The sequence below is a fragment of the Vulpes lagopus genome, chromosome 4, assembly GCF_018345385.1.
Source record: "Vulpes lagopus strain Blue_001 chromosome 4, ASM1834538v1, whole genome shotgun sequence".
NCBI lineage: Eukaryota > Metazoa > Chordata > Mammalia > Carnivora > Canidae > Vulpes > Vulpes lagopus.
In genome coordinates this window covers 57227-84879 of record NC_054827.1, presented here as the reverse complement: position 1 = coordinate 84879, position 27653 = coordinate 57227, and the positions used below count along the sequence as shown (strand labels likewise).

General features: G+C 56.1%; 2 protein-coding genes across 6 annotated transcripts in view; both read right to left on the bottom strand.

Annotated features, from left to right (window-relative positions):
• Positions 1 to 19286, bottom strand: part of ARHGEF10 (Rho guanine nucleotide exchange factor 10) — a 90260-nt gene extending 70974 nt beyond the window's left edge. Inside the window, exons 1-2 of one of the 5 annotated variants that reach the window (XM_041751758.1) lie at positions 19227 to 19286; positions 3205 to 3275 (exon numbers count right to left, since the gene is read on the bottom strand). In XM_041751758.1, coding sequence (XP_041607692.1) covers positions 3205 to 3241 — 37 coding nt within the window. In that variant the 5' untranslated portion in view covers positions 3242 to 3275; positions 19227 to 19286. Of the gene's footprint in view, positions 1 to 3204; positions 3276 to 4171; positions 4319 to 8404; positions 8425 to 18871; positions 18892 to 19226 lie in introns of those variants that run through there. The other 4 variants (XM_041751760.1, XM_041751761.1, XM_041751759.1 and 1 more) reach the window with 4 other exon arrangements.
• LOC121489446 lies at positions 3723 to 6320 on the bottom strand. The gene is made up of 3 exons (XM_041752480.1): positions 5428 to 6320; positions 4141 to 4344; positions 3723 to 3899 (listed from the first exon to the last, which is right to left on the bottom strand). Exons 1-3 carry the CDS (start codon positions 5872 to 5874, stop codon positions 3723 to 3725), a joined length of 828 nt encoding a protein of 275 aa, XP_041608414.1. The 5' UTR covers positions 5875 to 6320.
• Positions 19287 to 27653: the final 8367 nt, after the last annotated feature.

The following is a 27653-nucleotide window of genomic DNA, read 5'->3' as shown; positions in this document are numbered from 1 at the left end:
CCCTAGGTCAGTACAGGCTACGGGGTCCCGGCTGGGAAAGCAGAGGGAGGGAAGGAGGTAGGGAGACACCATGGGCCCCCCCACACACCCCCCCACACACACACATCAGTCTACACCGCTGCTGCACGGCCTGGTCTCAGGCTGGGGCCCCTCACCCCTCGGGGGACGGGGGACGGGGCTCCGGGGCTCAGGAGCATGGTCGGGGGTGGGGGAGGCTGCTGAACATCCACCGCTGGGTTGGCAGACACCCCGCAGACAAACGAAGTCATTGAGGAAAAGGAAATCAGAGAATACCCATTTTTAAGCTCAGAGACGGAGGCTGCAATTCTGTCCGTGGGGCGGATACGACCACACGTGTCAGAGCACAAGAGTACTCCCGCTGTAATTTGTGCCATTATCAGAGAAGAAGAACAAACGTGCTCTGCAAAGCAGCAGGCACCGAGGGGCCATCACGGCCACCGGCCTTCCCAGCCTGCTCCCGGCTCTGGACGTCGGGGTGGCGGCCGCGTGGACAGCGTGGGACTGGGGGCTCCGTGCTCCGCCCCCCGGGAGCGTCAGCCCCTCTCCGGGTCCACCGAGTGCCCGCGACGGACACCACCTGCCGGGTCCAGGCCACACACGAACTGCTCTGAGGACGGGGGCACGCACCTGCTCACGCCCTGCAGGTCAGCTCCTCGCCCCACGGCACCGGCCTGCCTCTGCCCCAGCAGGGAACGTCCATCTGGGGTCTGTGGTCCCGCAAACAAGACAAGCCAAGAGGAGAGACGGGATCCGCGTCCCCGTGGGGCCGGGAAGGTCGGACCTTGTCCTTCTTGCCGCCCCTGTGCCCCAGGGCATCTGGGAGCAGACGCTTCCATCGCGGGGGGTTAGAGGTGACCCACCACAGACTCATCCGAAAGCGCTGCCGCCGCTGCGCCCAACCCAACCCGAGAGCGCACTGCCTAGACCCGGTGCCCGTGTAAGCAAGAACCACGGCGCTCTCCTCTCTACGCTGGCCTGAATCCACACTCGGTCACAGGCCACAGCACACATCACCCCACGGAAATGGGGACCTCCCATCCACGCTGCAGGCACAGGCCACACCCCCAGGGGAACCGGGAACCACAGAGGGTCCGTCCAGCCCCTGCCCCCGAGCCAGCTCCCAGCTGAGAGGGCCCGGCTGTGGACGACGCCCGGGGGGACAGCTGGGCCCCAACACCGCCAGGCCTGCCGGTCAGCCTGCTCACGGCTCTGAACGGGCGCGCATAGGGTGCCAAGGGGAACAGGCGGGCGGAGGGGCGGCGTGGGCGTGCGGGGAAGGTGCGATGCTCGTGCCCTGCCTGGGGCCTCTGTGCTCCGGGCCCAGTCCTGTGTCCCCTTGAGGACTGCACCGGGGGACCCAAGATGTGGCCGCCCCTGGCGGGCCAGCTGCTATGCAGCCCGCACCGAAGCACCATCCCCCTCCCCTTCTACTCCTGTGCTGGGGACACGTCCGGCCTCCCCTCGCAGCAGGCTCCACGGGGACAGCCACCCCCTTCCCGTCACATCCTGCTCACCACTTCTGGATGGCCTCCTGACTGGACGCTCGCAGGGCCGGCTGGCAGCCCCTGGTGCCCTGGGCTTCAGGCTGTGGCTCCCAGGCCCGAGGCCTTCACCCGGGGTCACCAGCTCTCCTGCCCAACCCCCAGCCGCTTGCCCGGGCCCCTCCCCATCCCCGACCAAGTGCAGAGGTGCATCCGGCGGGCGTCACTGTCGAGTCCAGGTCATGCCCAGACGGGCCTCAGCCAGCTCTGGACACCCGCTGCCCGCACACCGGGACCCACAGAACAGGGGAAGAACAGGTTTGGGTTCCCTGGGCTGCAGAAAGCAGGTGTCGCCCGCAGGGTTTGAGTAGGTCGTGCGTCACCCTTGTTCCTACAAACAGAGATGCAGAAAGGGCCCTGGGGCCCTGTGCTTCCGACTTTTCTCTGACAGCTGCCAGGCGCCCACACCTGGAGCACCGCTGGGCCCTGCCCCCCACGGAGGCCGTCAGCACGGCCGGACAGACAGCAGGGGCCAAGGCAGGAGCCGGGCCATCACCACCGCGGCAGCCCCACACCCCGCTGGCCTCCACCCACGGGAAGGCCACGGAGCCAGACCCTCCAGGCACGCAGGCACAACAGGGACAGCAGTGCCTCCTCGATCAACACGATCAGAGTCAGGCCTGCCCTGGAAGAGCCCGAACGCCGGCTTACACGCAGACCAAGCCAGTGGCAGGGTGCCACCCAGGGACCCCCGAGCAGCCCCCCGGCCATGGCCAAGCAGGGGAGCCAGCCTGCACCAAGGTGCCCGCAGAAGCCGGGCCGCCCTCCGGCACACCGCCCCCACCCGGGGCGCACGGCTCGGGCCACGTCTGGGAAGGCACGCGGGAGCCCGTGACCACAGAGCCAGCTCGCTGGCTTTCGGGAACAGCCCTGTCACCGCGCGGCTCTGCGCTGGAGCTCATCCCTCCTGGCGACCAGCACAGGCAGGACACGCGTCCCCTGGCCCAAGCCCAGATTCCTTTTGGGATCGGCCCTAGATCAGCCCTACCCGCAGGCTGCCCTCCTCCGTCCCGAGGTAAGGCTGCGGCCCCAAGCACCACCACTGGCACAGGGCCGAACGGGCAGGGTGAAGCCAGGGGCCACGTCTCCCGGGCACGCACCTGCAGAGAGGGACGGGATGGTCTCTGACCCACACAGGCTCCTTCCAGACTGTGGCTTCCCCACACCTCAAGGTGTGCAGGGCACAGGCGGTCTGTCCAGGAAGCCTGGGCTGGGGCCCTGGGAAGGCCCTGCCCTGCGAGCAGGGGGTGACCCCACCAAGCCCCCCGACGCCCCGCCTCGGTCGCCCCAGCAGTAGCTTCGCTCTGGTGAGGGGACGGGGCAGGCAGACGCTGGGTCCACACTTGCCGTGCACGAGCCCAGGGTGCCGGGAGGCAGACCTGAACACTGCCTCCTGCCCCTGCAGGTGTTGGGAGCAGCCGAGGGCCCCGCGCAGCCCGTCCCGAGCAAGTCCACCGTCCGTCACCAGGCGGGCCTCCAATGGTCGGAGGGCAGGGGCAGTGCTCGCAGGGTGCCCGGGGCCGGCAGGCGGCCCAGCCAGGTCACCTCAGAGTGAGGGGGGCGCCGGGCCGGCGAAGGGCCCAGACCCCACCCCTCGTGCGCCACCCAGACCCTCCCAGCCCTCCCCGAGGACGCCTGTTACCTGCAGGAGTGGGGCCAGGCGGCTCTGGCTGGTCCATGGTGCGGCGGTGGGAGCCTCAGTCCTCGGGACCCCTGGAAGGAAAGACACCGCGGTCACCATGGGCAGGCCAGCGCCCTCAGCTCCACGGGGCGCTCTGCAAGGCTGAGGTCCACCCCCAAGACCTCTACGTCTCCCCTGAAATCACACCTGCGAGCACAGGGAGCAGGGTCCCCGCGGGCCGACCCCTCCCACCCGGCAGGACAGCCCCTGCCTCGTCCCTCAGCCATAGCTTCAGCCGAAGAACCCCCTGCCCGGGCCCGGACACCTCCTGTGCTGAACTGTGGGGTCCAGGCCAGGTCTCTGCACCCCTGGCTTTCTTTTCTTTCCGTCTCTTTTTTGCACTTTGTTTCCCTATGTGCTTTCAGAGGAAAGGTCTGCGAATGGGTGTGAAATCGGCCCAGTCGTGAGGACATTGGTCCCCGGCTCCGAGGGGGAGGATCCCCGTCCACCAGGCCAGCAGCACCGCCCCCTGCCAGGCTTCAAATGCCCAGTCTCCGAGGCAGCAAGGGCACCATGAGGGTCAGCGCGGCAGGGGTGACACCCCGGCCCCCACCCACCCACGGTGCACAGGACGGCGGGTAGGAGCCGGTAGGATGCCACTCCGGGTCCCCCAGCAGCAGCCCGTCACGCCAACCCGCCCTGCCAGCTCTCTCCACCTACGGAGACGGGCGCTGCCCTGCAGCCCTGCCCCGGCCACCCCCCTGCCGGCTCCGTCACCTCACACCTCCGTGACATGGGTTCCCCTATAGCTTCACAGCTTAGAGACCGAGGCGTGGAGGGCTTATGGGAGTCCACCCTGGAGGGTCGCAGGACAGACAGGGGCGCCCACGCTGGGGCTGCGTCTCGGCTCCCCGCCCTCCACAGGCCGCCAGGAGCCGCTGAGCACAAGCCCCTCACCGGGAGCACAGGGACGGCAGCAGTACCACACCTGAAGGTGGGGGCACTGGTCCAGGCGCACGCCCCGTCCTCCGCACTACCAGGGCCACCCCTGCCCTCTCCAGACTCGACAGGATGGTACCCGGTGGGGTCAACAGCGGGCACGGCCAGACACCGCTGCTCTGTTCCCAAAGCGCACAGCTGGACACGCATGGACAACGGCAGCTGTGGGAGGAAATGATGCAGCCGTGGCGTCTCCGGGCCACAGGGCAGGGTCCTCAGCACCCAACACTGTGCCCACTGCTCCACATGTTCAGCTAACGTCCAGCCACGTCCACCGTGTTGGAGGCACCGAGCGTGCGGTCTGCAGGCACACACTGCACTCGGCACGGACGCAGGACAGTCTGCCTCTTCTGGGACGGAGCCTGACATCAGGGCCAGGGCGCCCGCCAGGCCCGCAGGCATCACGGGAGCCTCAGAGGCGAGCGGAGGGGTCACCTCCTGCCACCGAGTCATCTCCCAAGGCAGGAGTCCAAGAGGCTCCAACGTTAACGCGCCTAGGCCACGAGCTTGCAGACATGACATGGAGCCAGGCCGGCAACGGCATGTTGCACACACACGGGCACATCGAGGATGCTGGGTTTGCTCTCGGATGCCGGTGTCACAGGGAAACGCCTGGCCGGTCCCCACGCCAGATCCAGCCCCTCCCGGTGCGCCTGTCAAGACCCCGCAGGCACCGCAGGGAACAGGAAAGACACGACACATCCGCAGGAAGACGGGACAATGGACACCACAGTCACAAGAGGAAGTGAGGAAAGAAGGGAAACTGGTATTTTTAGCAATCGGACAGGTGAGGACCAGTGTTTGCAGCCACTTAACATTCCTGCCACGGGCCAGGGGAACAGACACCCTGCATTTTCTCAGCTGCGTGCACGACACCCCCAAGAGCAGAGCCCAGGGCCAGCGGGGTCCCCAGCTCTCAAGCAGAGCAGAGCTTTCTACTCAGTACGGTCTCAGCGCGGCTTCTGCTCGGGCGTGAGGCCCACTGGGGGCACGGCCACGAAGCGCTGTCCCTCCCGTCGGGACCAGGCGGGGCGCTTCTGCCTGGGGCTCCTCCGGGACCAGCTGGGCGTGCACCAGCCTGACTCCGGCTGCCACAAAGCTCTTCCTGCCTTGACGCGATTTTCTCTTCTCTCACACTGTTTACTCGCCTTCAACGCTTTTTTCTAAAGACCACGGGGTACAAATTTCATTAATGCTGATTGTCTGGACTTAAAACACATAAGAACACAGCCCAGCAGAGCCTACCTTTCCCACGGATGACTCCGGCCCGACACGGAAGGAGCCGTGTAGGGTTTTGCGACTCTGCTGGCTGACCCCGCGGGGCAGGTGCGTGTGCCAGGCCAGTTCCGAGCCAGCCAGGGCTCGCTTCGCCACGTGGCCGAGCGGGGAGCCCAGCCCCGGCGCCACCATCTGTGCTCTGGATCCCTGAGGAGCGGCCAGCAGATGACCGCGTGCCCGGTGAACGTTTTTTCTCCCCAAATCGGCATCTGCAGGAAGCTGTGCTCCTGAGAAGGGACCTGTCTGGGCAGCCAACACGCACACACGATTCCGCTCCTGGATTTCAGAGGCCGGCGTGACTCGCCCCACCAACAGCCCACTGGGCACCACAGATGTGTTCTGCACCCCTGGCCCCTTCAGGCCTCTCTGAAAACCCCGCTTTCCCGCAGCCAAGAACGCACTGCTCTGCCCCATCTTCGGGTGGTGCCTGACGCCCTCCCCGGGTACCCTCTGCGTCAGCACACAGGGTTCTGGGAGCCGTGCGGCTGCAGCCCACTCTGCCCGAGAATGACCCAGGGACAAAGGACGAGACTCGCTTACACAACACTGTCCTCCGACCAAGGCTGCATGACATAATTCCAGTCTGCGCTGTGTCACTGCTGTCACTTTCCAATTTAGGCATCCTAATGAAAGATTGCATTATACACCCAGATTGTGGTTTTAAACAAAAAGATGACGCACACGGTCAGAGCAGCAGCCGAGAGGCTGAGGACTGCAGGATGCTTTCGTGGGACACGTCTGGAGGCTGTGAGGCTCCGGTTGGTATAAGATGGTTTCCAAGGCCAGGGCAGCTGCTGAACACCCCAGATCACGTTTTGTGCTTTTCACAACACCACAGAGAGAGAGCTGACCTTTACTCTCACGGCATTTTTTTCTTGCCTCTCGCACACACATGGAGATGTGCAAGGTGCACATCCAGGGCAGGCGTGCAGCCGGCTGCTGAGGCGTAGGAGGACTGGTGCTTCTCACAGCCCATTCTCTGGGACCACAGCTGCACTCTGAGTTCTGGATTCTGAGGGAGGCAGGACACTTGCCACCAAAGTCCCTTCCACTGACAAGGGCCGGGGGCCTGGACGCTGGGGACACCCTGTTCTCCCAACCTCTGCCTGCAGTCCGTGTCTGTGTCCTCAGCTGGCAACCCTCCTGCAGGGCTGCTGGGCGGGAGAGGACCCCACGTCCCTGAGGCCAGGCCAGCACCCCGAGGGGACATGCTCACCGCACATCAGGCTCAGTTCTGTGGAGCACACAGCATGTCATGCACCGGATGGCTCCCTAACATCCACCCTCCAGACCCCCCACAATCTGGGTGGCAGGTCGCTGGGCCTATGCGCGGCCCAGATCCACCCAAACCCACCACCATGGATTGCACCAGAACCAGAGCACCTGCAAAGACGTGTCAGAGGCACACGGCACCCTGTGGCCTAGACCAAGGGGCTGGCTTGGAGCATCTCAGCAAAGACACTTGCTAGAGCAAGGAGCCTCAGGGCCCCAGTCCTCATGCCTAAGGGGGGATGATGCCAAGGACAGAGCCTGGGGTCGAGGGGGCAGGGAGCTGGATGCTGAGCAGTCAGTGTGAGCCAGGAACTCCCGAGGACCCACAGCAGGTGCACAAGTCTGGGCCTACCTAAAAGCAAGAGCCTCTAGATCAACACCACATCAGCAAGGCTCGCCATCCAGAGACCACGAAAGGGAAAGCACACCAGGCCTCAGGGCTCACACCTTGCTGGGACGGCACCGTCTAAGTTTAATCCAGTTCCACGGCGGACCCCCTGCACTGAATATTTTCAGAGATTTAGGCAGTGCTCACAAAAGCAAGGAAGGAAGGAAAGAGAACCTTCTCGGATGCGTGCAGGGAACTTAGCCATCTGGGACTTCTACCCTGTGGTCACCGGATTTTACTGCCGGTGCTGTGGCGAGGCATCATGTCACTAGGGCTACACGGGGGCGTCTGGTGTCCGCGTCTGACTATAAGCAATGTGCTCATGTCAGACCGACGCCGATGCCCAGATCTCATCCTCTCCTTCACCCAGGCCCGAGAAGAAAAAAAAAAAATTAAAAGAGAAGCACATTCACTCTGTGTCAAGGGCCATTAGGAAACCTCCGGCCACCAGCTGTCAACCAGCTCTTTCCCAAACAGCCAGAGTCCAGGGAATCCGTGTGAGAACCCCCCACCCCCGCCCCCGCCGCCCCTCAACCCAGAGGGTGTGCTCCTCCAGCCAGAAGCTGGGACAGGGCATCCCATGGGCTGTCCCCAGCTCGTGGTCCTGCCATCACCACACTGGCTGCAGATTTGCATAAACCCACTCTCCCACGTGCCCTGCTTCCTCCCAGCCACAGGGAAAGGACACATCTCTTCCCAGGAAGCAAGTGGCTGTGGAGCATGACGATATCCAGCCTCCAGGAAACAAAATACCACCCCGAACAGAATCCTGGGGCGTCAGGCAATGACCTGGTGAGGCCCCTAGGCTGCCGGGGTAGAGCAGAGGCCATCCAGCAGGGACGGGCCTGCCTCAAAGCCTCAGAAATGGAGCCCAGCTCACAGGACAGGGAAGCCACGGGTACCACTGGGCCCAGGCGCTTCCCACACCTGTGCTCTCAGGCCCTGCCCATCCTCCAGGCCCTCCCGCTCCGCCCCGCTGCCTGGACCCTGTAGCTCAGCACACATGTCCCCCTGCAGGGCCTCCGCACCCTTGCCTCCTCCCCCCCACCCCCAGGACCTCCGCACCCCTGCCTCCTCCCCCCCACCCCCAGGACCTCTACACCCTTGCCTCCTCCCCCACACCCTCCGGACCTCTGCAGCCCTGCCTCCTCCCCCCCCCCCCCGCCCCCAGGGACCTCTACACCTCTGCCTCCTCCCCCCGCCCCCAGGGGCCTCCGCACCCCTGCCTCCTCCCCCCCACCCCCGGGACCTCTGCACCCCTGCCTCCCACCTCCCCCTCCACACCTGCTGAGATGAATTCTTCTGTATGTCCACCTTCTTGTTTATTGCTCTAGTCTCTACACTCCTCCTAACCCAGAGTCAGGACAAGAGCACCATCACTTTTTTCTAGAGAGAGAAAGAAAGGCAAGTGAAGGAGCCCTCCCCCACTGAGCCCACCCCAGAGGAGTACGGCTCAGGACAGACACCACCACGGAGCCTGTCCACAGGGGCTCACTATAAAAGCTGCCGGCCACTACACGCTGGTTTCTAAAGAAGGAAAGCCCGTAACCTCTAGCTAATGCCCGAGCCATACCCTGCAAACGTATGGAATTGGAAAAACATACACCTAGTTATTATTTAGGGCCTACTACCGGAACAAAATCCAGAATGTAGTTCACTTTCAACAAAACTATGAAGACGGAGGAGAGAGGAAGGAAGAAGCAGGGAAGGGGTGGGGGGAGGAAGCGGCAGCAGTCAGCAGCTGGGTGCAGCAGGAGCTCCTGGCTGGTCAGTGTGGGCAGCCAGAGACGCAGGTGGGGAGGTCACAGGACTGTGAACACTAAGGACCTGTACCCTGCTCTGCTGCCCCTCCTGCCCTCACCTCTCCAGGGTGCACAATGCCTCCTCCCCCTGCCGCTCACTCCCACTGGCCTCCTAAATACCCAAACCACAGAACTGGATGGGCTGCTTGCTGACTGGCGGAGTCTGGGATACAGGATGGATGGGGGCCTGCCCTGCTTGGGGTCCACACGGCTCTGCCAGGAGCAGTGAGGCTGCGATCCTCCTACCCTCAGAGGATCAATTTACCAAGAGGAGACTGACAGAGGGCAAATGTTTCACCACCAGAGAGCACATCCCCCGGAAAGCTCCTAGAGGCCTGCCCACGATGAACGCACAAATGTGGGTCATCCGAGTTGGAACAATCCACTTTTCTCTAAACCTCAAAGTCACCTGGACAAATGCATGGAGGAGTAATTTTGTCTTTAACACACAATGTATTTGAGAAATGTTTTCATTAATATTACGTTCGTAAAACAAAAGAACAGAAAGTTACTCCTGGAAGGAAAGAAACGCTACACTTGTCTCTGCTTCTACTGAAAACATTCTGTGCCCCCCAACCCCCACAGTCCAACAAGCATCCCTTTCTCTAATTCTGGGGCTGATCCCCCTCCTCAGCTCATCAGGCTCCCTGTGATCCCCCACATCACCCTGTGCCTGCTCCAAGCACAGCTACAGAGCATCCCAGGAAAGGGTCAGCTCAGGACGTGACCCAGACGGAAACCCCAAGTCCCTCCACTAAGACCCACATGCCTAGGGATCCCTGGGTGGCGCAGTGGTTTGGCGCCTGCCTTTGGCCCAGGGCGCGATCCTGGAGACCTGGGATCGAATCCCACGTCGGGCTCCCGGTGCATGGAGCCTGCTTCTCCCTCTGTCTGTGTCTCTGCCTCTCTCGATCTCTGCGTGCCTATCATAAATAAATTAAAAATTTAAAAAAAAAAAAAAAAGACCCACATGCCTAGAGATTTCCTGCAGAAAGTAAACTCCAACTTTAAAAATCATCCTCTCTGACAGGGACGTCAAGCCTCCAATGGCAGTCCCCTGGGAAGCCCCCGGAGCCTGAGTCTGTGCCCGCTCTCCCCGCAGGGCAACCACTGAGCTCAGGGGGCGAGCCTAACACTGAGGGGCTGGTCCCAGACTCCCAGTCCTGCAGGGAGGGTGTTACCACAGGAAGCGTCGTCCTGATGAGGCTCCCAAAGAGAAGAATGGGCCCCGTGCAAATGTGTTATTACATCAGTCAGATCCAGAATAAGTACCGTCACCCCAGAGCACAGTGAGCCTCTCTCCTCACACACCAAGGGGCAGCAGGGGAGCCTGCTGGGGGGTGGCTCAGTCCCACCTGCTCCCTCCCTCCAAGACACGACCCCCCCCCCCCATCCCGTGATGTCAGGGCTGCCCACCCGCCCAACACTGGCTGAAGCCACACTGTGGACCCCGGGAAGAGGAAGAAGAGGGCATCCAGATGGCACTGTCATTTTGCCCACACAGCAGTCCTGTAGCAGGGAGTCAGAAACAGAGCTGGCTAAGACTCTGCTAGGACAGAGGAGCCCAGAGCTGGGGAGAAGAGAGTACTTCCCAGAGGAAGACTGAGAGCAGGGGAGCAGGAAGGGAGGAAGGCCCCATTACAGAAGGAGAGACAGCTCACCTGCCATGGGACCGGCAGCCCCCATTCAGGACAGGGCTTCATCCTTGGCTCAGAGGGGATCCACAGCGGGGTTTGGTCAGGGGACTGATGAGCTCAGAGCTGCCTTTTGAAAAGGTTATTCTTGAATCAGGGTGCATGGGGCACTGGGGCAGAGGGCCAAGGGGATGGAGGGCAAGACTCGGGAGGCCACAAGGCAAGAGCAAAGGCTCATGACCATGAAGATGATGATGATTAGAAGACTAAAGACTCCTTAACCTGCAGCCCTCCAAAGTGGTGGGCATCTTCTTGAACCCCACCAAATCGTAAGGTAGAGTAGGTGTGACAGATGGTCCAGACAGAAAATCAATAAGGAAACATCGGCCTGAAGTGGCACATTAGACAAGATGAGCTCAACACAGGACATTCATTTCAAAAGCATACACCTTCTTCTCAAGTACACATGGGACATTCTCCAGGAGAGTGCATGTTAGGTGACAAAACAAGTTTCAATAAATTTAAGAAGACTGAAATCCTGTCAAGCACCTCTTCCAACCACAATGGTATGAAACTAGAAATCAATCCCCAAAAAAATGAGGAAAAACATAAATATGTGGAGATTAAACAATATCCTATTGATTAAGCAATGAGTCAAAGAAGAAATCAAAAGAAAATTTTAAAGAATACTTTGAGACAAAGGAAAATAGAAACACAACACTCTAAAACCTATGGGATGCAGGCAAATCAACTCTGAAAAGGAAATTTGTAGCAATAAATGCTAAAAATGTTAAGAAACAAGAAAAATATCAAATGAACAATCCAACTCTATACTTGAAGAGCTAGAAAACAAAGAACAAACTAAGCCCAAAGTTAGCAGAAGCACAGAATTAACAAAGATGGGGTAGGAGAAATAAAGACAAAAAGACAATAGAAAACATCAATAAAATGAAGAGCCAGTTTTTTGAAAAGATGAAATTGAAAAGCCTTTCACTAGACCTACTAAGAAAAAAAGAGAGAGGACTCAAATAAAACCAGAAGTAAAGGATGAGCCATTACAACGGACACCACAGAAATACCAAGCATCACAAGAAACTAACATGAACAATTATAAGCCAATAAATTGTACAAACTAGGAGAAATGGAGAATTCTTATAAACAACCTTCAAAGACTGAATCATGAAGAAACAGAAAGTCTAAACAGACCAATTACTAGTAAGAAGACTGAATCGATAATCAAAAACCTCACAACAAACAAATATCCAAGGTCAGATGGCTTCATTGATGAGGTCTACCAAACACTAAAATCAGAATACCAATTCTCCTCAAACTCTTCAAGAAAAACAGAAGAACAGGAAACACTTCCAAATGCATTTTAGGAGACCAGCATTACCCTGATACTAAAACAAGACAAAGACAATACAATTAAGGAAAATCACAGGCTAACAGCCCTGATAATCAAAGATTTAAAAATCCTCAACCAAACAGTAGCAAACCAAAATGAGCACATTAAAAGGATCAAACACCATGAGCAAACGAAATTTATTCCAGGGATGCAAGGATGGCTCGACATCTGCAAACCAGCCAATGAGATGCACCACACTAAAAAAAAAAGGATAAAAATCATAGGATTATGATCAAGGCAGGAAAACCATTTGACAAAATTCAATATCCATTTATGATTTTTAAAAAAGCTCTCAACAAGTGGATCTAGAGGAAACTTATTTCAACATAATAAAGGCCCTACACGATAAGCCCACAATGAAAGGCTAAAAGCTTCTCCCCTAAGATGAGGAACAAGACAAAAATGTCCTCTGGCCACTTCTATTCAACATAGTACTGGAAGCCCTAGCCTCAGCAATTAGGCAAGAAAAGATATAAAAGGCATCTAATTGGTAAGAAAGAAGCAAAACCGTAATTATATGCAGACAATATGACACTATATATATAGAAAACCCTAAAGAGGGCAGCCCCGGTGGCGCAGCGGTTTAGCACCGCCTGTAGCCCAGGGCGTGATCCTGGAGACCCGGGATCGAGTCCCACGTCGGGCTCCCTGCATGGAGCCTGCTTCTCCCTCTGCCTGTGTCTCTGCCTCTCTCTCTCTAGCTGTGTCTCTATGAATAAATAAAATCTTTAAAAAAAAAAAAGGTTAAAACTAATTCAGTAAAGTTATAGGACACAAAAGCAATGTGCAAAAATCTGTTGCATTTCTATATAAATTATCAGAAAAATTAAGAAAATACTCTCATTTATAACCACATCCAAAAAAAAGTCTAGGAATCATTTAATCAATGTAACTAAAAACCTATACAATGAAATCTCTAAGATACAGATGAAAGAACTTGAAAAAGATATGAATAAAGAAAAAGATATTCTATGTTCATGGATTGAAAGAACATTGTTAAAATGTCCACTGACTTCAGAGCAATGTACAGATTCAATGCAATCCCCATCAAAATTCCAATGGCGTTTTCACAATAGAACAATCCTAAAATTTGTAGAAATCCACAAAGACCCCAAATAGCTGAAGCAACCTTGAGAAAGAAGAACAAAGCTAGAGGCTCACACTTCCTGACATCAAACTACATTGCAAAACTATGGAAATCAGTAAGATGGTTTGGTGGTAGCACAAAGACAGACACAGGACAGAACGAAGAGCTCAGAAATAACTCACACACGTTCACTTCACTTACGACAAAGGATGCAGACAGGACAGTGTTCTCAACGAATGGTGCTGGGAACACTAAACAGTTACGTGCAGAAGAATCAAAGTGATCCATTACATCACAACATACACAAAAATTAACCTGAAATGGATTAAAGACATGAACATAAGCTCTGAAACTATAAACACCTAGAAGAAAACAGTAAGCTCCCTGACGTCAGTCTTGGTGATGACTTTTTGAATCTGACGCCAAAAGCAAAGGCAACAACAGAAAAAAAAAACAAGTAGGACTATTTCAAACTAAAAAGCTTCCTCAGAGCTAAAGAAACTATCAACAAAAAGGCAACGTACCAAATTGAAGAAAGTATTTGCAAATCATGTATCTCATAAAGGGTTAATATGCAAAATACATAGAGAATTCATACCACAGCAACCAAAACACAAATTTAAAAATGGGCAGAGGCTCTGAATAGACATCTTTCTGAAGAAAACATACAGGTGGCCAACAGGTACATGAAAAGATGATCAGCATCACTGGCCATCAGGGAAAGGCAAATCTAAACCACAGTGAGAAATCACCTCCCACCTATTGAAATGGCGGGTGTCAAAACGATACGGGTAACAGGTGTCGGCAAGGATGCAGAGAAAGAGGAGCCCTGTTGGGGGGAATGCAGACTGCTGCAGCCACTGGGGGAGAACACCATGGAGGTTCCTCAAAAAACAAAAACCAAAACTACCGTGATTCAACAATCCCCCTTTTGGGTATTTATCCTAAAACACTAAACACTACCTTAAAAAGACAATCTGCACCCCCAGGGTCGCTGCAGCATTATTCACGATAGCCAACAGCGGCGAACAGCCTAAGGGGCCGCTGATGGATCCGTGGAAAAAGACAATACAGTATAATACAAGCACAGTGGAATATTATTCTGCTGTAAAAAGAGCAATTCTGGTATTTGCAGCAACATGGAGAGACCTGACAGCGACTTGAATGTGACCGACAAACAGAGAAAGACAAGTACCATATGATCTCATCTTACGTGGAATGAAAACGGGCTCATACGTGGAAAGAACAGATTGGCGGTGCCAGGGGCCGGGGTGGCAGCTGGGCAAAGGAGGGAAGGGTGTGAGAGAGCCGAAATTCCACGGGTATGAGACACAAGTCATGGAATGTTCTGTGCAGCACAAGACTCAAGCTAACCCTGCGGGATGACAGCAGGTTCCCCTAATATCCGAAAGTGCCGTGTTCCTCGGAAACCTTTCATAGCAGAAATGGTGTAAGCCAAACAGGAATTCCCATTCATTCATGCGGGAGAATCAGTGACCCCAAGATCACTTCTCTTTGGCCTCCCTCAGGCCTCAGGATGCAACTTGCTAAGAGGAGCCCGAAACGAATGGAGCTAAAACACGGCAGAGGCTGGGGACACGCGGCAAAGCTCCGCGCCGGAGGCCGAGCACAGCTCCCAGGGAGGAGTCGGAGGGTGCCACCCCCCCCCCCGGGGCTGGCACACTGCAGAACACCCCGTCGCAATTTCCACTTGGCCACTGTTTCTGAGGAGGGCAGTCCTGTTCGGATTCCTTCTGGTTAGGGAAACCAGGGGACGGCATAGATCTTTCACAGGAGCCATGGGGCTCGCCGTGGACTTTCCGACAGCGGGGGTACGGGTACGTGAAAGCCGCTACGGGAGCAGAGGTTCGATGTTCTCCCGAACAGAACATCAGCAGAGCCAGCGTGAAAGCCACTTTACTCGGCATGTCCCACACTCACTACCTCCTGCCACCAGAAACCCCTTCCCCTCGTTCAGGACAAAGCAACCACAGCTGGGGGTCCCTGATCCCTCCTCTCTCCCCTCGTGAGCCCTACCACCACCCGTCTGGTCCATGCTGCATCCCATCTCTTAACTGAGTTCCTGTAAAAGCTCCATTAGCAACCCCCCTCACCCATCCTCAACCCTCTGTCATTTCTTCTCAACACTACAGCCAAGATGGCCCAGCTAAACAGGGCCCACGTGGTCACAGCCCTGCAATGGCTATCATCCTCTGTCACATCCCTGAGCTCATGTCCTACCTCTGTCTCCTTCTTGCTGCTCCTGGACATATCTGGTATGCTCCAGCCCCAGGGCCTTTGCACATGCTTGTCCTGCTGTTTAGGATGCTCCTGTTGCACTATCACTCACCTTCTTTAGATCTCGACTCAAGAATCATCTTCCCATGAAGTCCTACCTGACCCGTGTGAAGAACAAGCACTACAACCCCCTCACCTTCAGCAGCCCTGTCTCTTGCTATTTGTACAGCAGTTATCGGTTTCCATGTCATCTTGGCAGAGGAGACATGGCCTAAACGCATGGCTAAGCATGGACTTGAGCCCTGGGGGAAAGGTGCCCCAGCCAGGATGCCTGAGAGCAGGCTTGCCCGGGACAAGCGGGTCGGCCCTCTGTATCCTGACACCCCCCCCAAGAAAATGAGCCATACAAGGAATCCACCTACACATGAAACCAGACACCTGCCTCGATTACACTTCCTCTCCTTGCCTGCCGTCCACACCCGAGAAAGCTGAGCTGAGAGGCATCCCAGCATCCAGATCTCCGTCCAGCCAAGGTCCCGGGAAGCACACTCCTCTCCCGCTGGCTCCAGCCATGGGGATTGCTGCCCCGCATCCTCCTGGGGGGGCGGGGAGGCGCACCTGTCCCCCTTTTCCGCTAAGTCATCGCAAGTCAGGCTCTGTCCGCAGATAATTCAGGAAGAAGCATGCAGCAGTGCCAGTGGGCCACTCACCCACCCTCCCACGGCAGGCCCACGCGGAACAAGACCTGAACTAGACCCTGGAGACCCGGCCCCATGTGATCCTCGGAACCTACGGGCAGGAGCAGAGATTTCAGCTCCAAGGGAAACGTGGCCTGCTCCACGCAGAGGGAACTGCAGCGGCCAGTGTGCTGGCAGAACTCGCAGGCCCACGCAGAGCACACCGCAAGCGCGCCTCCAAGGAGGAGGCCACTCCCCACCACCCTGCCGAGCCGGGCTCTCCAGAACCAAACACGAAGCAACCTTCTTATCACTTGTGCAGCAAGGTGGGCGGGGGGGGGGGGGGGGGTCCCCGTCCATGGGAGGCAGCAAGCAACAGCCTGCAAGCTCCAGTCTCCGATCAACTGGCCCCACCAGGCCCAGACCCGCTCACCCAGGAAGGGAAAAGAGCCAGGGAGTTCTTTCCGCCCGTGCATGTTCTCACGGCCTCAGAAATGCTGTCCTCGTAGCCCTGGAATCCCCTGGGCTCGTCCCACCGGCCCCACACGTACCCCTTCAGGACTGACGGCTCAGCCAACGCCCTAAGCCTCCGGGCCCCTCGCCCCTCCAGCAGCTGTTCAGAAAGGCAGAACCCAGCTCGATGGCAGAGCAGTGAGGGACTGATGTGCCGGAGCCTCGGGCCAGGTGGTCCCCAACACCTGCCTTGAACCTTGGCGTCAGCGTGACCACCACACTCTCCGCGCGTGAAAGCAAGCTCACAGCACCCCGCCACTTCCCCTTCCGAGAAACAGGGTGAAGAAGAGAAGCAAAGGCTCCCTGCGCACAGCAAGCTGTGATCCACGATGGCTCCGGGGCCTCCCCAACCCCGGCAGCTACAGGAGCCACGCCAGCGAGGCCGAAGATCAATCATCACGCCTCCATCAGACTCTGCAGCCTTCCACTTGGTATTCCCATCTCAGAGCAAGTGTCCTAGTTCTTCCTTAAAAATAGTAACACCCTCGGGTAAGGGTCGGGCTCTGGCCATGGAGAATGAAGACATGACCTCAGCCCCCGAAGCAAAGCCCAGGGATCCCCACTCGCCTCCCGGCGCGGAGTTCCCCTGCCACGTGCAGCTGTCCGAGTACAGGGACGCAGACACCCTTCACCATTTCTTCTCTTCCCTTCATCACTTGCCCAGTCAAGCGGCAAGGGACTCACCGGGTGAAGCTTCCAGAGCCTAGGAGGGGCCAGCAGGGCAGCAGCCTCTCAGGAAAGCTAAAGGGGCTGATTTCCTTGGCGACCATGATGCACTACTCCTCGAGCTCCAACACACACCTACCGCACCCCATGGCAGCTCGGAGGCTGTGTTCTACTTTAAAAAGTAATTTCTAATATCACAAGGTGGTCCCTGGGAGAGAAAAATATTAACACTCAAAAAGGTTTTTATAATATCTCAAAAACTTGTTTTCCCATCGCTTAATTAAAATAGGAAATTAAAACCCAGAGATAGCCCCTCCCACCAGCAGGTACGATTCACTTGGGTGATTGTAAGACGACCAGGAGGGGATCCCTGGGTGGCTCAGTGGTTTAGCACTGCTTTCCGCCCCGGGTGTAACCCCAGGGTCCTGGGATCGAGTCCCACGTCAGGCTACCTGCATGGAGCCTGCTTCTCCCTCTGCCTGGGTCTCTGCCTCTCTGTGTCTCTCATGGATAAATAAAGCAAATCTTAAAAAAAAAAAAAAAAAAAAAAAAAAAAGCCTTTCCACAGACATTCCCTTCCAGCAATTTCATAAAGAGTAAACAGAACCTCTGTAGGATACCCTGACTCACCCAGGGTCAGGCAAGCAGTTCCTGAACTCAACCAGGGCTCCTGACCCCAAGCCCTTTGATCCACCAGCACGCCTCTATCCAGAATTCCCAAAGACTCTCCTTCTGACTTCAACACTAAAGAAATTACCGAGAAAACAGGGCACCTCAAAATATCAAGAGCATGCATTTAGTCCAACTAGAAAGCCAAGCTCAATTTTTAAAAGGTAGGAAGGCATCTTGAATAATTTTGAATTTGCCCTCTTCCCTAGTTGTCACTTGTTTAATGGAAAGACCAATGAATTAGGAAAAAGCATCTCAAACGACATCACCAAAGTCTGTATCTGATGACAGAAAGTGACCGTACACCTGACCCCAGATGTTGGCCACCAAATCCTATCTGAGGGCCAAAGAAATGCTGCGAATTAGATTTTAAAAACAGAAACAGTAAATCTCATTTTGCTTTCTGATACTTATTTCCTATGCAACAATGTCCAAAATGTATTTTGTAAGCAATAAATGAACAGTGAAAAAGTTATCCCCTGCCATGTTCCACCTGCAGGGAAACTATGTAACCCTTGCACCAAACCCAGAACACCAGCAGCTACTTTTTACTCTGCGGCTCAACTAGAGAAAAGACAAAAGCCCATGAGGTTTGGGGTTAATGAGAAGTTTTACCTCCAGCAAAAGTGAGTCACGGACATGAAAAGCACACCGAACCAAATACATCTGTTTTTTCTGATTGTTGATTCCCTGTGACGAGCGGAATCGGGTGTTTATGTTGAGAATTTAGGGTCCAGAGGGGAGTGTCCTTGGGTGGGAGTGACCCACCTCCTGACCTGTGGCCGGCACACCTGCTCCGGTTTCTGGAGCAGTGATGCTCTGGGAGAAGGGCAAACGCTTGCTTGTAAGCGGTAACCCCTCCTCCTAAGTAGACCCGACACTGTCTTCACAGGAGAGAAGTCAGGCCTCCTACCAACAGCTCAGCTCGCGACCGGCCGTGTGGCTGCGCCCAGACCCCACCTGGGGGACCTCCCGCACAGCCGACGGCCCCTGCTCATCACCGGGGGGGGGGGGGGGGGGGGGAGGGCGCAGTGCCTGAGTGGGCGCCGCCGGGCCTCACCCGCACGGTGCTGGGCGCCGCCGGGCCTGCTGCCTGCCCGGTCTGCTGCGGCGAGGACGGGCACCCCCTGCCGCTGGGGCGCCGCGCGGCCGCGCCCTGCGCTCCTCCCGGGGCACCAGGGACACCCGGGCCGTCTGCGCCCCATCCCGCGCTCGTCGGGGCGGGCAGCCCAGAAGCCACCGGTCCCTGGGGCTCAGCGACTTCGGGAGTCACGGGCGAAGGGGCTTTGGGAGGAGCAGCAGCGCTCGTCGGGGCCCCGCGCACTCCCGCCCCCGCCCCACCCGGGCCCCGGCTCCCGGCTCCCGCCCGAGCACCCCCGGAGCCCCGGGGCGCCCCGCCCGCAGCCCGCACTCACCCGCCGGGACCCGCCCGCCGTCCCTCCGAGCGCCCCGCGCCCAGCCCTGCCGCCGCCGTCCAGGGATGCGCCCCGGCCCCGCCCACAGGGCGGCCGTCCCGCCCCCGCGCGCTGATTGGCCGGGCCCGACGCTGCCACGAGCCCATTGGACCGCGCGCCTGCCCGTCCCCGGCCGCGCTCCGCCCCCACGCCCGCGCATTCCTGAGGGGCCACGTGGCCGCCCGCGGCCCCTCCGGAGCCCAACGCCCCGCCTGGCTGCGCAGGCGTGGGGGGGGCCGGGGGCAGAGTCCTCCCCACGCCCGGCGGTCCCGCGGACCCTTGGGCTTGCCTGCGTGGGCTGCGCAGTGAGCAGGACCCCCCCCCCGACCCCGCTGACCCTCGGGCTTGCACGCGTGGGGGGTCGTGGGCAGGACGGCCCCCCCCCACGGCCCCCCCCCGCCCTGCCCAGACAGGGGGACCTTCTCGCGACCTTGGAGCTGTGCACACGTGGGGGGTCGTGGGCAGGACCATCCCCCCCCCCCCCCCCCGCCCTGCCCAGACAGGGGGACCTTCTCGCGACCTTGGAGCTGTGCACACGTGGGGGGTCGTGGGCAGGACCATCCCCCCCCCGCCCTGCCCAGACAGGGGGACCTTCTCGCGACCTTGGAGCTGTGCACGCGTGGGAGGTCGTGGGCAGGACCCCCGACACGCTGGCGGGTGGGGTCGGGGTCAGGACCCCGCGGGCTGCAGGCCACCCCCAGAGCACCGCCCCTCCCTGGTGAACGGGTCCTGCCAGCAGGGCGGTCCTGGCTCCGCAGGTCAGCTGCTCTCAGAGGCGCCCAGGCTTGGCCTCTAGGAGATGCAGTGATTTCACACATTTCCCAGGCAATTTGGGGAGCCAAAGAGTAGTGCTCTGGGACCGAGAGCCTCACCTGCGGGCTCACCCCGAGTGGCTGGTGCCGGGCTCCCAAAGCACGGTGGCCTCCGGGTCTGTTTGTGGCGAGGACGCAGCACAGGCTCAGATCCCCACCCGCGTCCAGTGGACAACGCCCCTCTGTGCTGTTGGCGGGGTTAACAGGCAGCATTTATAATTTAAAAAGACGGGTTTTTGTTATAATGACTTCTGAAGGGAGGAACGTGGCACAAAAGCTTTAATAACAGGAATACAAAGAAACCACAATGACACCTACAGAATGTTACCTGGTTACAGGAACAGAGGTGCTCCCAGAGCCGGCCTCCCCTTCTCCCGCCCAAGCTCTGAATCACAGAAGTAATTTAAAGTCAGAATTGTCGAACTAGCTGCCAGACATCTTAGAGATCTCTGGCCCCACTCACTTGGCTTCTAGAATAAAACCAAGTAGCTGATTGTCACAATTAATTAAACATTACCTGTCCCTGAAGCTCCGATGCTCTATTTAAGTCCTGCCAGTTGTGACTGATGTAAACCACAGTCATGACGCACAAACACTACCATGGTTGGGAAACAAGTAATAGTAGGGAAGGGAATATTTTAGCAATTTTTTTTTTTTTTTTTTTTAGCAATTTTTATTATTAGCATTTGCTCATTGTGTGGAACAGGCTGAGCATACTCTATCAGACCTGTGTTGCTGCTGGCTGTGAAGATACTGGTGCCTGAATCAATGACAAAGCATATTTCCTTTCGTGACTTCAATATCAGAAAAACAGGGGCACCTGGGTGGCTCAGGGCGCGATCCCAGAGTTCTGAAATCTAGTCCCACATCAGGCTCCTTGCAGGGAGTCAGCTTCTCCGTCTGCCCGTGTCCCTGCCTCTCTCTCTTCTCTCTCTCTCTCTCTCTCTCTCTTTCTCTGTCTGTCTCTCATGAATAAATAAGTAAATAAATAAATCTTTTTAAAAAAGAAAAAATATTATGTCTCTATTCCTAGGGTTCTGAGTACCTTCCTCAACGGTCTTCTATCCAGATAATTAAATGGTCATGGTGCACAAAGGTAAAAAGGCCAGCTGATATCCTTTAGTTTGCAACATAACAAGAAAATCCTGATACTTGTTATGTTTCCAGATCAAGTAGACCAGAGTTCAGAAGGGAGTAGTACTGTGTATAAACAAGGGATGTGGAATCCATTTCGGGATCCCACTTTGGTTTCTGACACTGATCTAATCCCATGTAACTTACACAGTCTCCAACCATATAAATATGTGGCTAATAATATCCGTATCACAGAACAGAGAACTCCACAAAGAGCCAGTGTGATGTCCAGCAAAAGCAGGTGCTCAGTAGTAAATCCTAATATTTGGCTCTATTTGTTTTCCCAGAAGTGTGTTTTCCCAGGTTGAATCAATACTTCTAATAGATGGCTCACAGGCTTGTTTTCAAAAACTTAAGGACAATCACAAAGTGAAATAGGACACAAAAATGTCATGTTTCACTCAGAAATTGTGGTTTTAGACCTATGAGGACAATATAGGAGCACCATCAGAACTAGAAGTACAGATTGGAGATTTCCCTTCCCATCTGGCAATGTTGACCCCCGTAACTGAAGGCCACCAGACAGGGTAGCTGGGGGGGGGGGGGGGGGATGCACAGACCAAGGCTGCCCCGTGCAGCCAGGGCAGGTGGAAATATGATTTAAGGCTCAACTCATGACAGTGCTTTTCACAGATACAGTGCCGTTTTCTGTGAACCCTGATATGGGAAAGGTTGAGAATTTCCATTGTGATTCCTCCTTTGACCCTTAGAAAATTTAGAAAAGTTAGGTTTAATTTGTAAACATTGAAAGACTTTTTGGGTTTCTTTCCATTATGACTGGCTCAATTCTCCTTTGCTCTAAGAATATAATCTATATAATTTCAGGCTTTGCAAATTTGTAGACTTGCTTCATGGCCCAACATATAGTCTATTTTGGTAAATGTTCTATGAGCACTTGAAAAGAATGAATTTGCACTTATTATGTCATGTTCTATATATGTCAATTCAGTCGTACTTATTACCAGTTTTGTCTACTTTTTCTAAAGGATACTGAGAGGGCTGTGTTAAAATCTTCAAACATCACTATTCTATTCAAATTATATTAGAAAATATAACCAATGTTATAAGAAAAACAAAAAGCATGAGGAGTGAGGGGAGGGAAATGTGACTAATCACAGATACTAGGATTGTGTACATAAGAAATATAAAATAATCTACAAATAATTAGAATTAAAAATGGAATTTAGAAATTTGAGATAGATCATAGCCTTAAACTATAAAGTCCTGGAAAAAAAAATGTAGAAAATGTAGAAAATACCAGTTTTGGGGTAGGACACAAAATGCACTAAGAATTTAAAAGGATTGAATTGGACTTCAATGAAATGTGACATTCCTGCTTATTTTGTGATGATTAAGAAAATGAAAAGCAAGGCACGCACTGAGAGTAAAGATCTGCAATACACATACTGACAAAGGACTTGCTAACAAAGAATTACTACAGATCAATGAGAAAAGATAGTGTATTTAAAAAAAATACTTCACAAAAGATTTATTGATGGTCAATAAGAACAGGAAATGGTGCTCAGCAGTATAATTTTCAGGAATATTGAAAACCACAAGGAGATATCATCGCACTCATACAAGAATGGCTAAAATTAGACTGACCATAGGAAGTGTTAATGAGGATGTTGAGCAGCAGGAACGATTGTATAGCCAAGGTTCTCCGGAGACAGAGAACTCAAGAGACACCTCTGCAGAAGCAGAGGTTCAGCTCACGCCTGAGCCCCAGTCAGCTGCCTCACAGCCCACCCTGAGGATATCTGACCCCCAGCTGTCCCTGAAATCCCACCTGCAATGGGTCTCTTAACATCTCCCCTAGTGGCCCCATTTCACCAGCTGACCCTGCCAATAGACCTACTCACAGAAACTTGTCACTAGAAGAGAGGTGAGCGGCCTACAAGGATAGAGCACTGGCTCCTGGGGGTGGGAACTCAATTGAGGTTGGCGAGTACTGTTCTGGGTAAGAGGACAGAACGGGCTTTTGAGCCAAACTCCCCAGGGCCAGGTCTCTGCTACCTCCCCGCTGGGTGACCTTGGACACGCCATGACCCTTCACTAGGCCCCATTATTCTTCTATGTAGACAGGCTTAGCTACAACCCTCAGCACAGAATGCCCTTGGGTAGGAGATTAAATGTGGCCATGGGCACGCACCTGCCTGGCACTCTGCCCAGAGCTGAAAATTTGAGTGTGTGCTAAAGGTGATGTCAGTGGTCAAGTGACAGCGTACATGGTGTGATGGGAGAGGAGTCAAACAGGGAGGATCACAGCCGGTGCCTCTCATCTCAAGCACCCCAGTGAAGTAAGGGCGGTCACTGGGGCAGTTCCAGGGTCTCAGATGGACAGCAGACATGGACGCCACACTGTTGGCTCGAGGAAAGTCCCTCTGATGCCTCCAGCTGTGCTTAGACCACTCTGAGGTCTTGGCCCACCGGGGCTCTTGTGTGCCTGGCTCTTCCATAGCAGGCTCTGAGCCAAGGGTCCTCAAGCTTCATCTGGGCCTCCCAACACCAAATATAGGGCCAGACACACATCACGAGTTCAGGTGGTGGAACTACCACAACAATGGCCTGTCTCACGTTCTGCCCCAACCACAGCCCCACCTCCTCCCATCTCCTCCAGCAAGTTCGCTATAACCCCGGCTCCTCCTGTGCCAGCCTTGACCCTGGAAGCCCTGATCCAGGGACAGTCCCCACTGTGTTTCTGTGCCAGTCCCTCACACACCCTCAGACCCTTGCTGATGTGCCTGGCACACGGTGGGTACAGAGGACTTACTAGGGGATGGGCCAGTTGCCGTGGGCCACCAGGGGACGGACCGGCTGATAAGAAGGGGCTGCAGATGGCCTTGGGGCCGCCACTGCTGGGGAAGTGTGTCCTGCTCCCTGAGGACAGAGCCAAAGACACACATTGAGGTGGGGCACGTTTCACTTCCTGCTGTGACCTCATGTCCTATCAACTCATCAGCTTGTGTCTCTATAAAGTTCTACAGTAAAACAAAAGCAACTATGTTACCACGGACGCCATTCCAGAATCAATCAGGCCTGGCTCTGGTTGGGCAGGGGGTCCTGGGTGGAGATGACTTGGGTGATGGCTTCACACGTGTGCGCAGACGTCCAAACCCACTGAGTCACGACTTTGATCACACCCCGTGTGTCGTAGGGCAGGTATACAGCCACAGAGCTGTTAGAAATGAATCAGGGATGGACGCCTGGGCAGCTCAGTGGTTGAGCGTCTGCCTTCGGCCCAGGGCGCGACCCTGGGGTCCTGGGATCGAGTCCCACATCGGGCTCCCTGCATGGAACCTGCTTCTCCCTCTGCCTGGGTCTCTGCCTCTGTGTGTGTGTGTGTGTGTGTGTGTGTGTGTGTGTGTGTCATGAATAAATTAATAAAATCTTTTTAAAAAAGAAAAGAAAAAGAAAAGGGAGAGAAATGAATTGGGGAAAGCGGGAGCGGCCTGGGCTGTGATGCTGCTAGAGTTCCTGACAGTCCCGCGTCGCGGCTGCCCAGGCTTCACCGGAGGCTGCCCATCCGGCCTTGATTCTCGGGGCTGTACTCCGGGGAACTCCAGTGCCCACATGTTGGGCAGAGTTGGGTTTCAGAGTCAGATATAAATTTATGACAGCCCAGCAGAGCTCTGGTCGGCAGTGTGGGGTGTGGACGAAACTGGCCTCCAAGATGGTGCAGCCACCCCATGAGCCGCAGGACGTCAAGCATCCCTGGCCCTGACCTGCTAACTGCCCCCGATGGACAACAGGACATAACTGACCAGGGCAGTGTGTCCATGGAGGCGCAACCCCAGCCCAGGATCCTGCCCACTGAACTGGAAAGGCGTGTTGGGCCCGGAGGTGATGCAGGAAGGCAGGGAGAGGGGAACCAGCACGTGGATGCCTTAAGTGCAGAGGCCACTCTCTCCATGTGCCCTCGTGCCCTGGTCACTGCGTCCCCCCACCCCGCCCACCCATGTCCCCTCGGCGGATTGGCAGGCCGAGTGGATGAGCGCTGCAGCGAGGGTGGGGGAGATGAAAGCCCGGAGCCCAGTGGAGGGGGGGCCTGGTGACGATCAGGGGCTCACACTGCCCCTCTGTTTCAGACAGATCACCAGAATCTGCTGAGGAGAAGGAAGCATTGTTCCAAGCGGGCAACAGGGGCTTTTTTGTTCCCAGAGCCCTCACAACAAGGACTAAGCTGTTTTCTTGCTCTGCTGCATGTCCAGTGGAAGGAGACGCGGAGGGGGAGAGCTGTCAGGGGAGCCAGCCGCTCCAGGACCAAACAGCGGCAGCATGAGTGCAGGGGGAGGGGTGGGGTGGGCCTGGCTCCTGAGGGCCCCTGGGAGGCCTGCACACTCCCACAGGGACCACACAACCTCCCCCCACCCCACTCTCCACGGTGATTCCAACCTCCACACACAGCTCCCTTCCCCTCTCATCTTATCTAGAAATCCTGAGGCTGAGGGTGACCTACCCCTGGCCCCTTCCTATCCGCAAGCAGAAGGACCAGCAGTCCTCGGCTCTTATCTGGGACAGGGCGCCATTGCTGCTGCTCAACCCTATCTTGGCAACTTTCTTCCCCAGAATTCAGGCTTCTTACACACCTTTATCTCGGTGCATCAAACAGGCCAATTCTGCTGACCTCCCGCAGATCCCCACTCAAACTGGCAGACACTCACACAGAGAGGGCAGGTGGGGCTTCTCCTCTGTCCCGGGGACCCTTCCAGGGAATGCTGCGTGCTCACGTTTTCTAATTCCCAACTGCCCTATCCACTCCTCCACCTACTGAAGCATGGTTTTTGTCACACATTTGTGATATAATAAAAAACATTCATTCGTCTGCTCCCAATTCCCAACACGGGACCCTGAAATCCCTTGAAATCTCTAGAGTGGTAAGAGCATGTTGGTTGGAATAAGATGACTGGGCATTGCTTCAGGCTGCGGTGTGGTCAGCAGAAGCTTGGAACCTCCAGCCCTACCCCACATCCTCCGGGAGGCGGGAGGGGCTGGAGATGGAGTTAGTGATGCATCGTGCCTACGTGAGGAAGCCCCTATAGAGTTCCCAGCAGTCAGGGCTCGGGGAGCTCCCAGGTGGGGGCACCCCAACTCCACGGGGTCCCCCCAGACTTCACCCCATGTGCATCTTCATCCAGCTGTTCATATGTATCCTGTCTCATAACCTGCATCATAGCATGAACTGGTATGTGTGAGGGTTTCCCATGAGCCTCTAGAGCAAGTCACTGAACCCTAGGAGGGGGTGGTAGGAGCCCCAACTTACAGCCACCAGGTCAACAGCACAGGGGCTGGACATGCGGCTGGCGTGTGGGCGGCGCCTGTGGGGCTGTGGCGTTTGCCCCACACACAGTGGGACTCCCAGCTGCCCCCAGAGATTGGCCGGTGCAGGGAATCTGCACAGTTGGTGTCAGAGGTGCTGGGAGTAGGAAGCGTTTGCTCCTGGTACGTCTCTCCGAGGCAGCATCCCGCGGAGGACCCGTGGAGTCCGGGGCTCTGGCCCACGGGCCTGGGTGGGACTGGTCTCCTCCTTTCTGCTTGAAACTGCTTCCCTCTTGGCCTTGGCCGAGTGCTGCTCTGCTGAACGCTTCCTGGGATCTGCCCTCCACTACCCAGGCCCTCTCCTGCATCGTGCGACGCTTCCTCAAGTGCCAGCCCCCTGGCTCACGGGGCGGTTTCCTTCCTAAATGTGTGCTCCAGGCCGGTGTAGCCAGTGGTGAGGCCGTGTGCGGAGCAGGGGTGGGCCGGCCCGACCCTCAGAACCCCACGGGTCTCCCACCGGCCTGCCGTGAAATCTAGGTCGGGGCTCTGCCCGTGGGCATACGAGGTCACGGGAGGAGCAGGGCCGAGCCTGTGGCTGCTACTCTGTCTCCAGCTTTTATCTGCAGGCTGTGGAGACCAAGGCAAACTTGGCTGTGGCAGCCGATCACACTACAGTTTAAGTACTGGAGCAATCCTAAAGCTTGCCTGTAAAAGACTTCTAGGATGCAGATCATTACAGAGCAGAAAGGCCAGCAGTTGATGAGATGAGGCCAAACAGTCCCAACAGATGTTGCACCTGAGCTGCCATCCAAAGGGTGTTCTCTCACCCCTGGTGCCCCTCATCCCACCTGCTCCAGGGAGCTCCAGCTCCTGGACCCGTCCTCCGCCTGCGGGGCAGCGGGCCCTACGGATGCCCAGGACTTGTGTGTCCACCAGAGGGACCTCTGCACCCGAGGAGCACTCGCCCTCCTTTCCCCCAGTGACTTCCAGGACTCCGTATGTCCCTGTATGGCTCTCTTCCTTCTGTTTGGGACCCTCCAGCCCTACTGTTAAGTTAGTTAAATGAGGCGAGGGCGCCTGCCCAGCTCAGTCGGTAAAGCAGGCAACTGTTGATCTCAGGTTGTGAGTTCAAGCCCCACGTGAGGTGTAGAGATTCTTTAAATAAATAAATCATTAAAAAATA

Coding starts and splice junctions, on each gene's coding strand:
- LOC121489446 (XM_041752480.1), bottom strand. CDS start 5,874: ATGGGGCAGAGCAGTGCGTTCTTGGCTGCGGGAAAGCGGGGTTTTCAG. Junction 4,345..5,427: donor CGGAGTCATCCGTGGGAAAG/GTAGGCTCTGCT, acceptor TTCCTCCCACAG/CTGCCGTTGTCCATGCGTGT. Junction 3,900..4,140: donor CTGCCGTCCCTGTGCTCCCG/GTGAGGGGCTTG, acceptor CCGTCTCCGTAG/GTGGAGAGAGCTGGCAGGGC.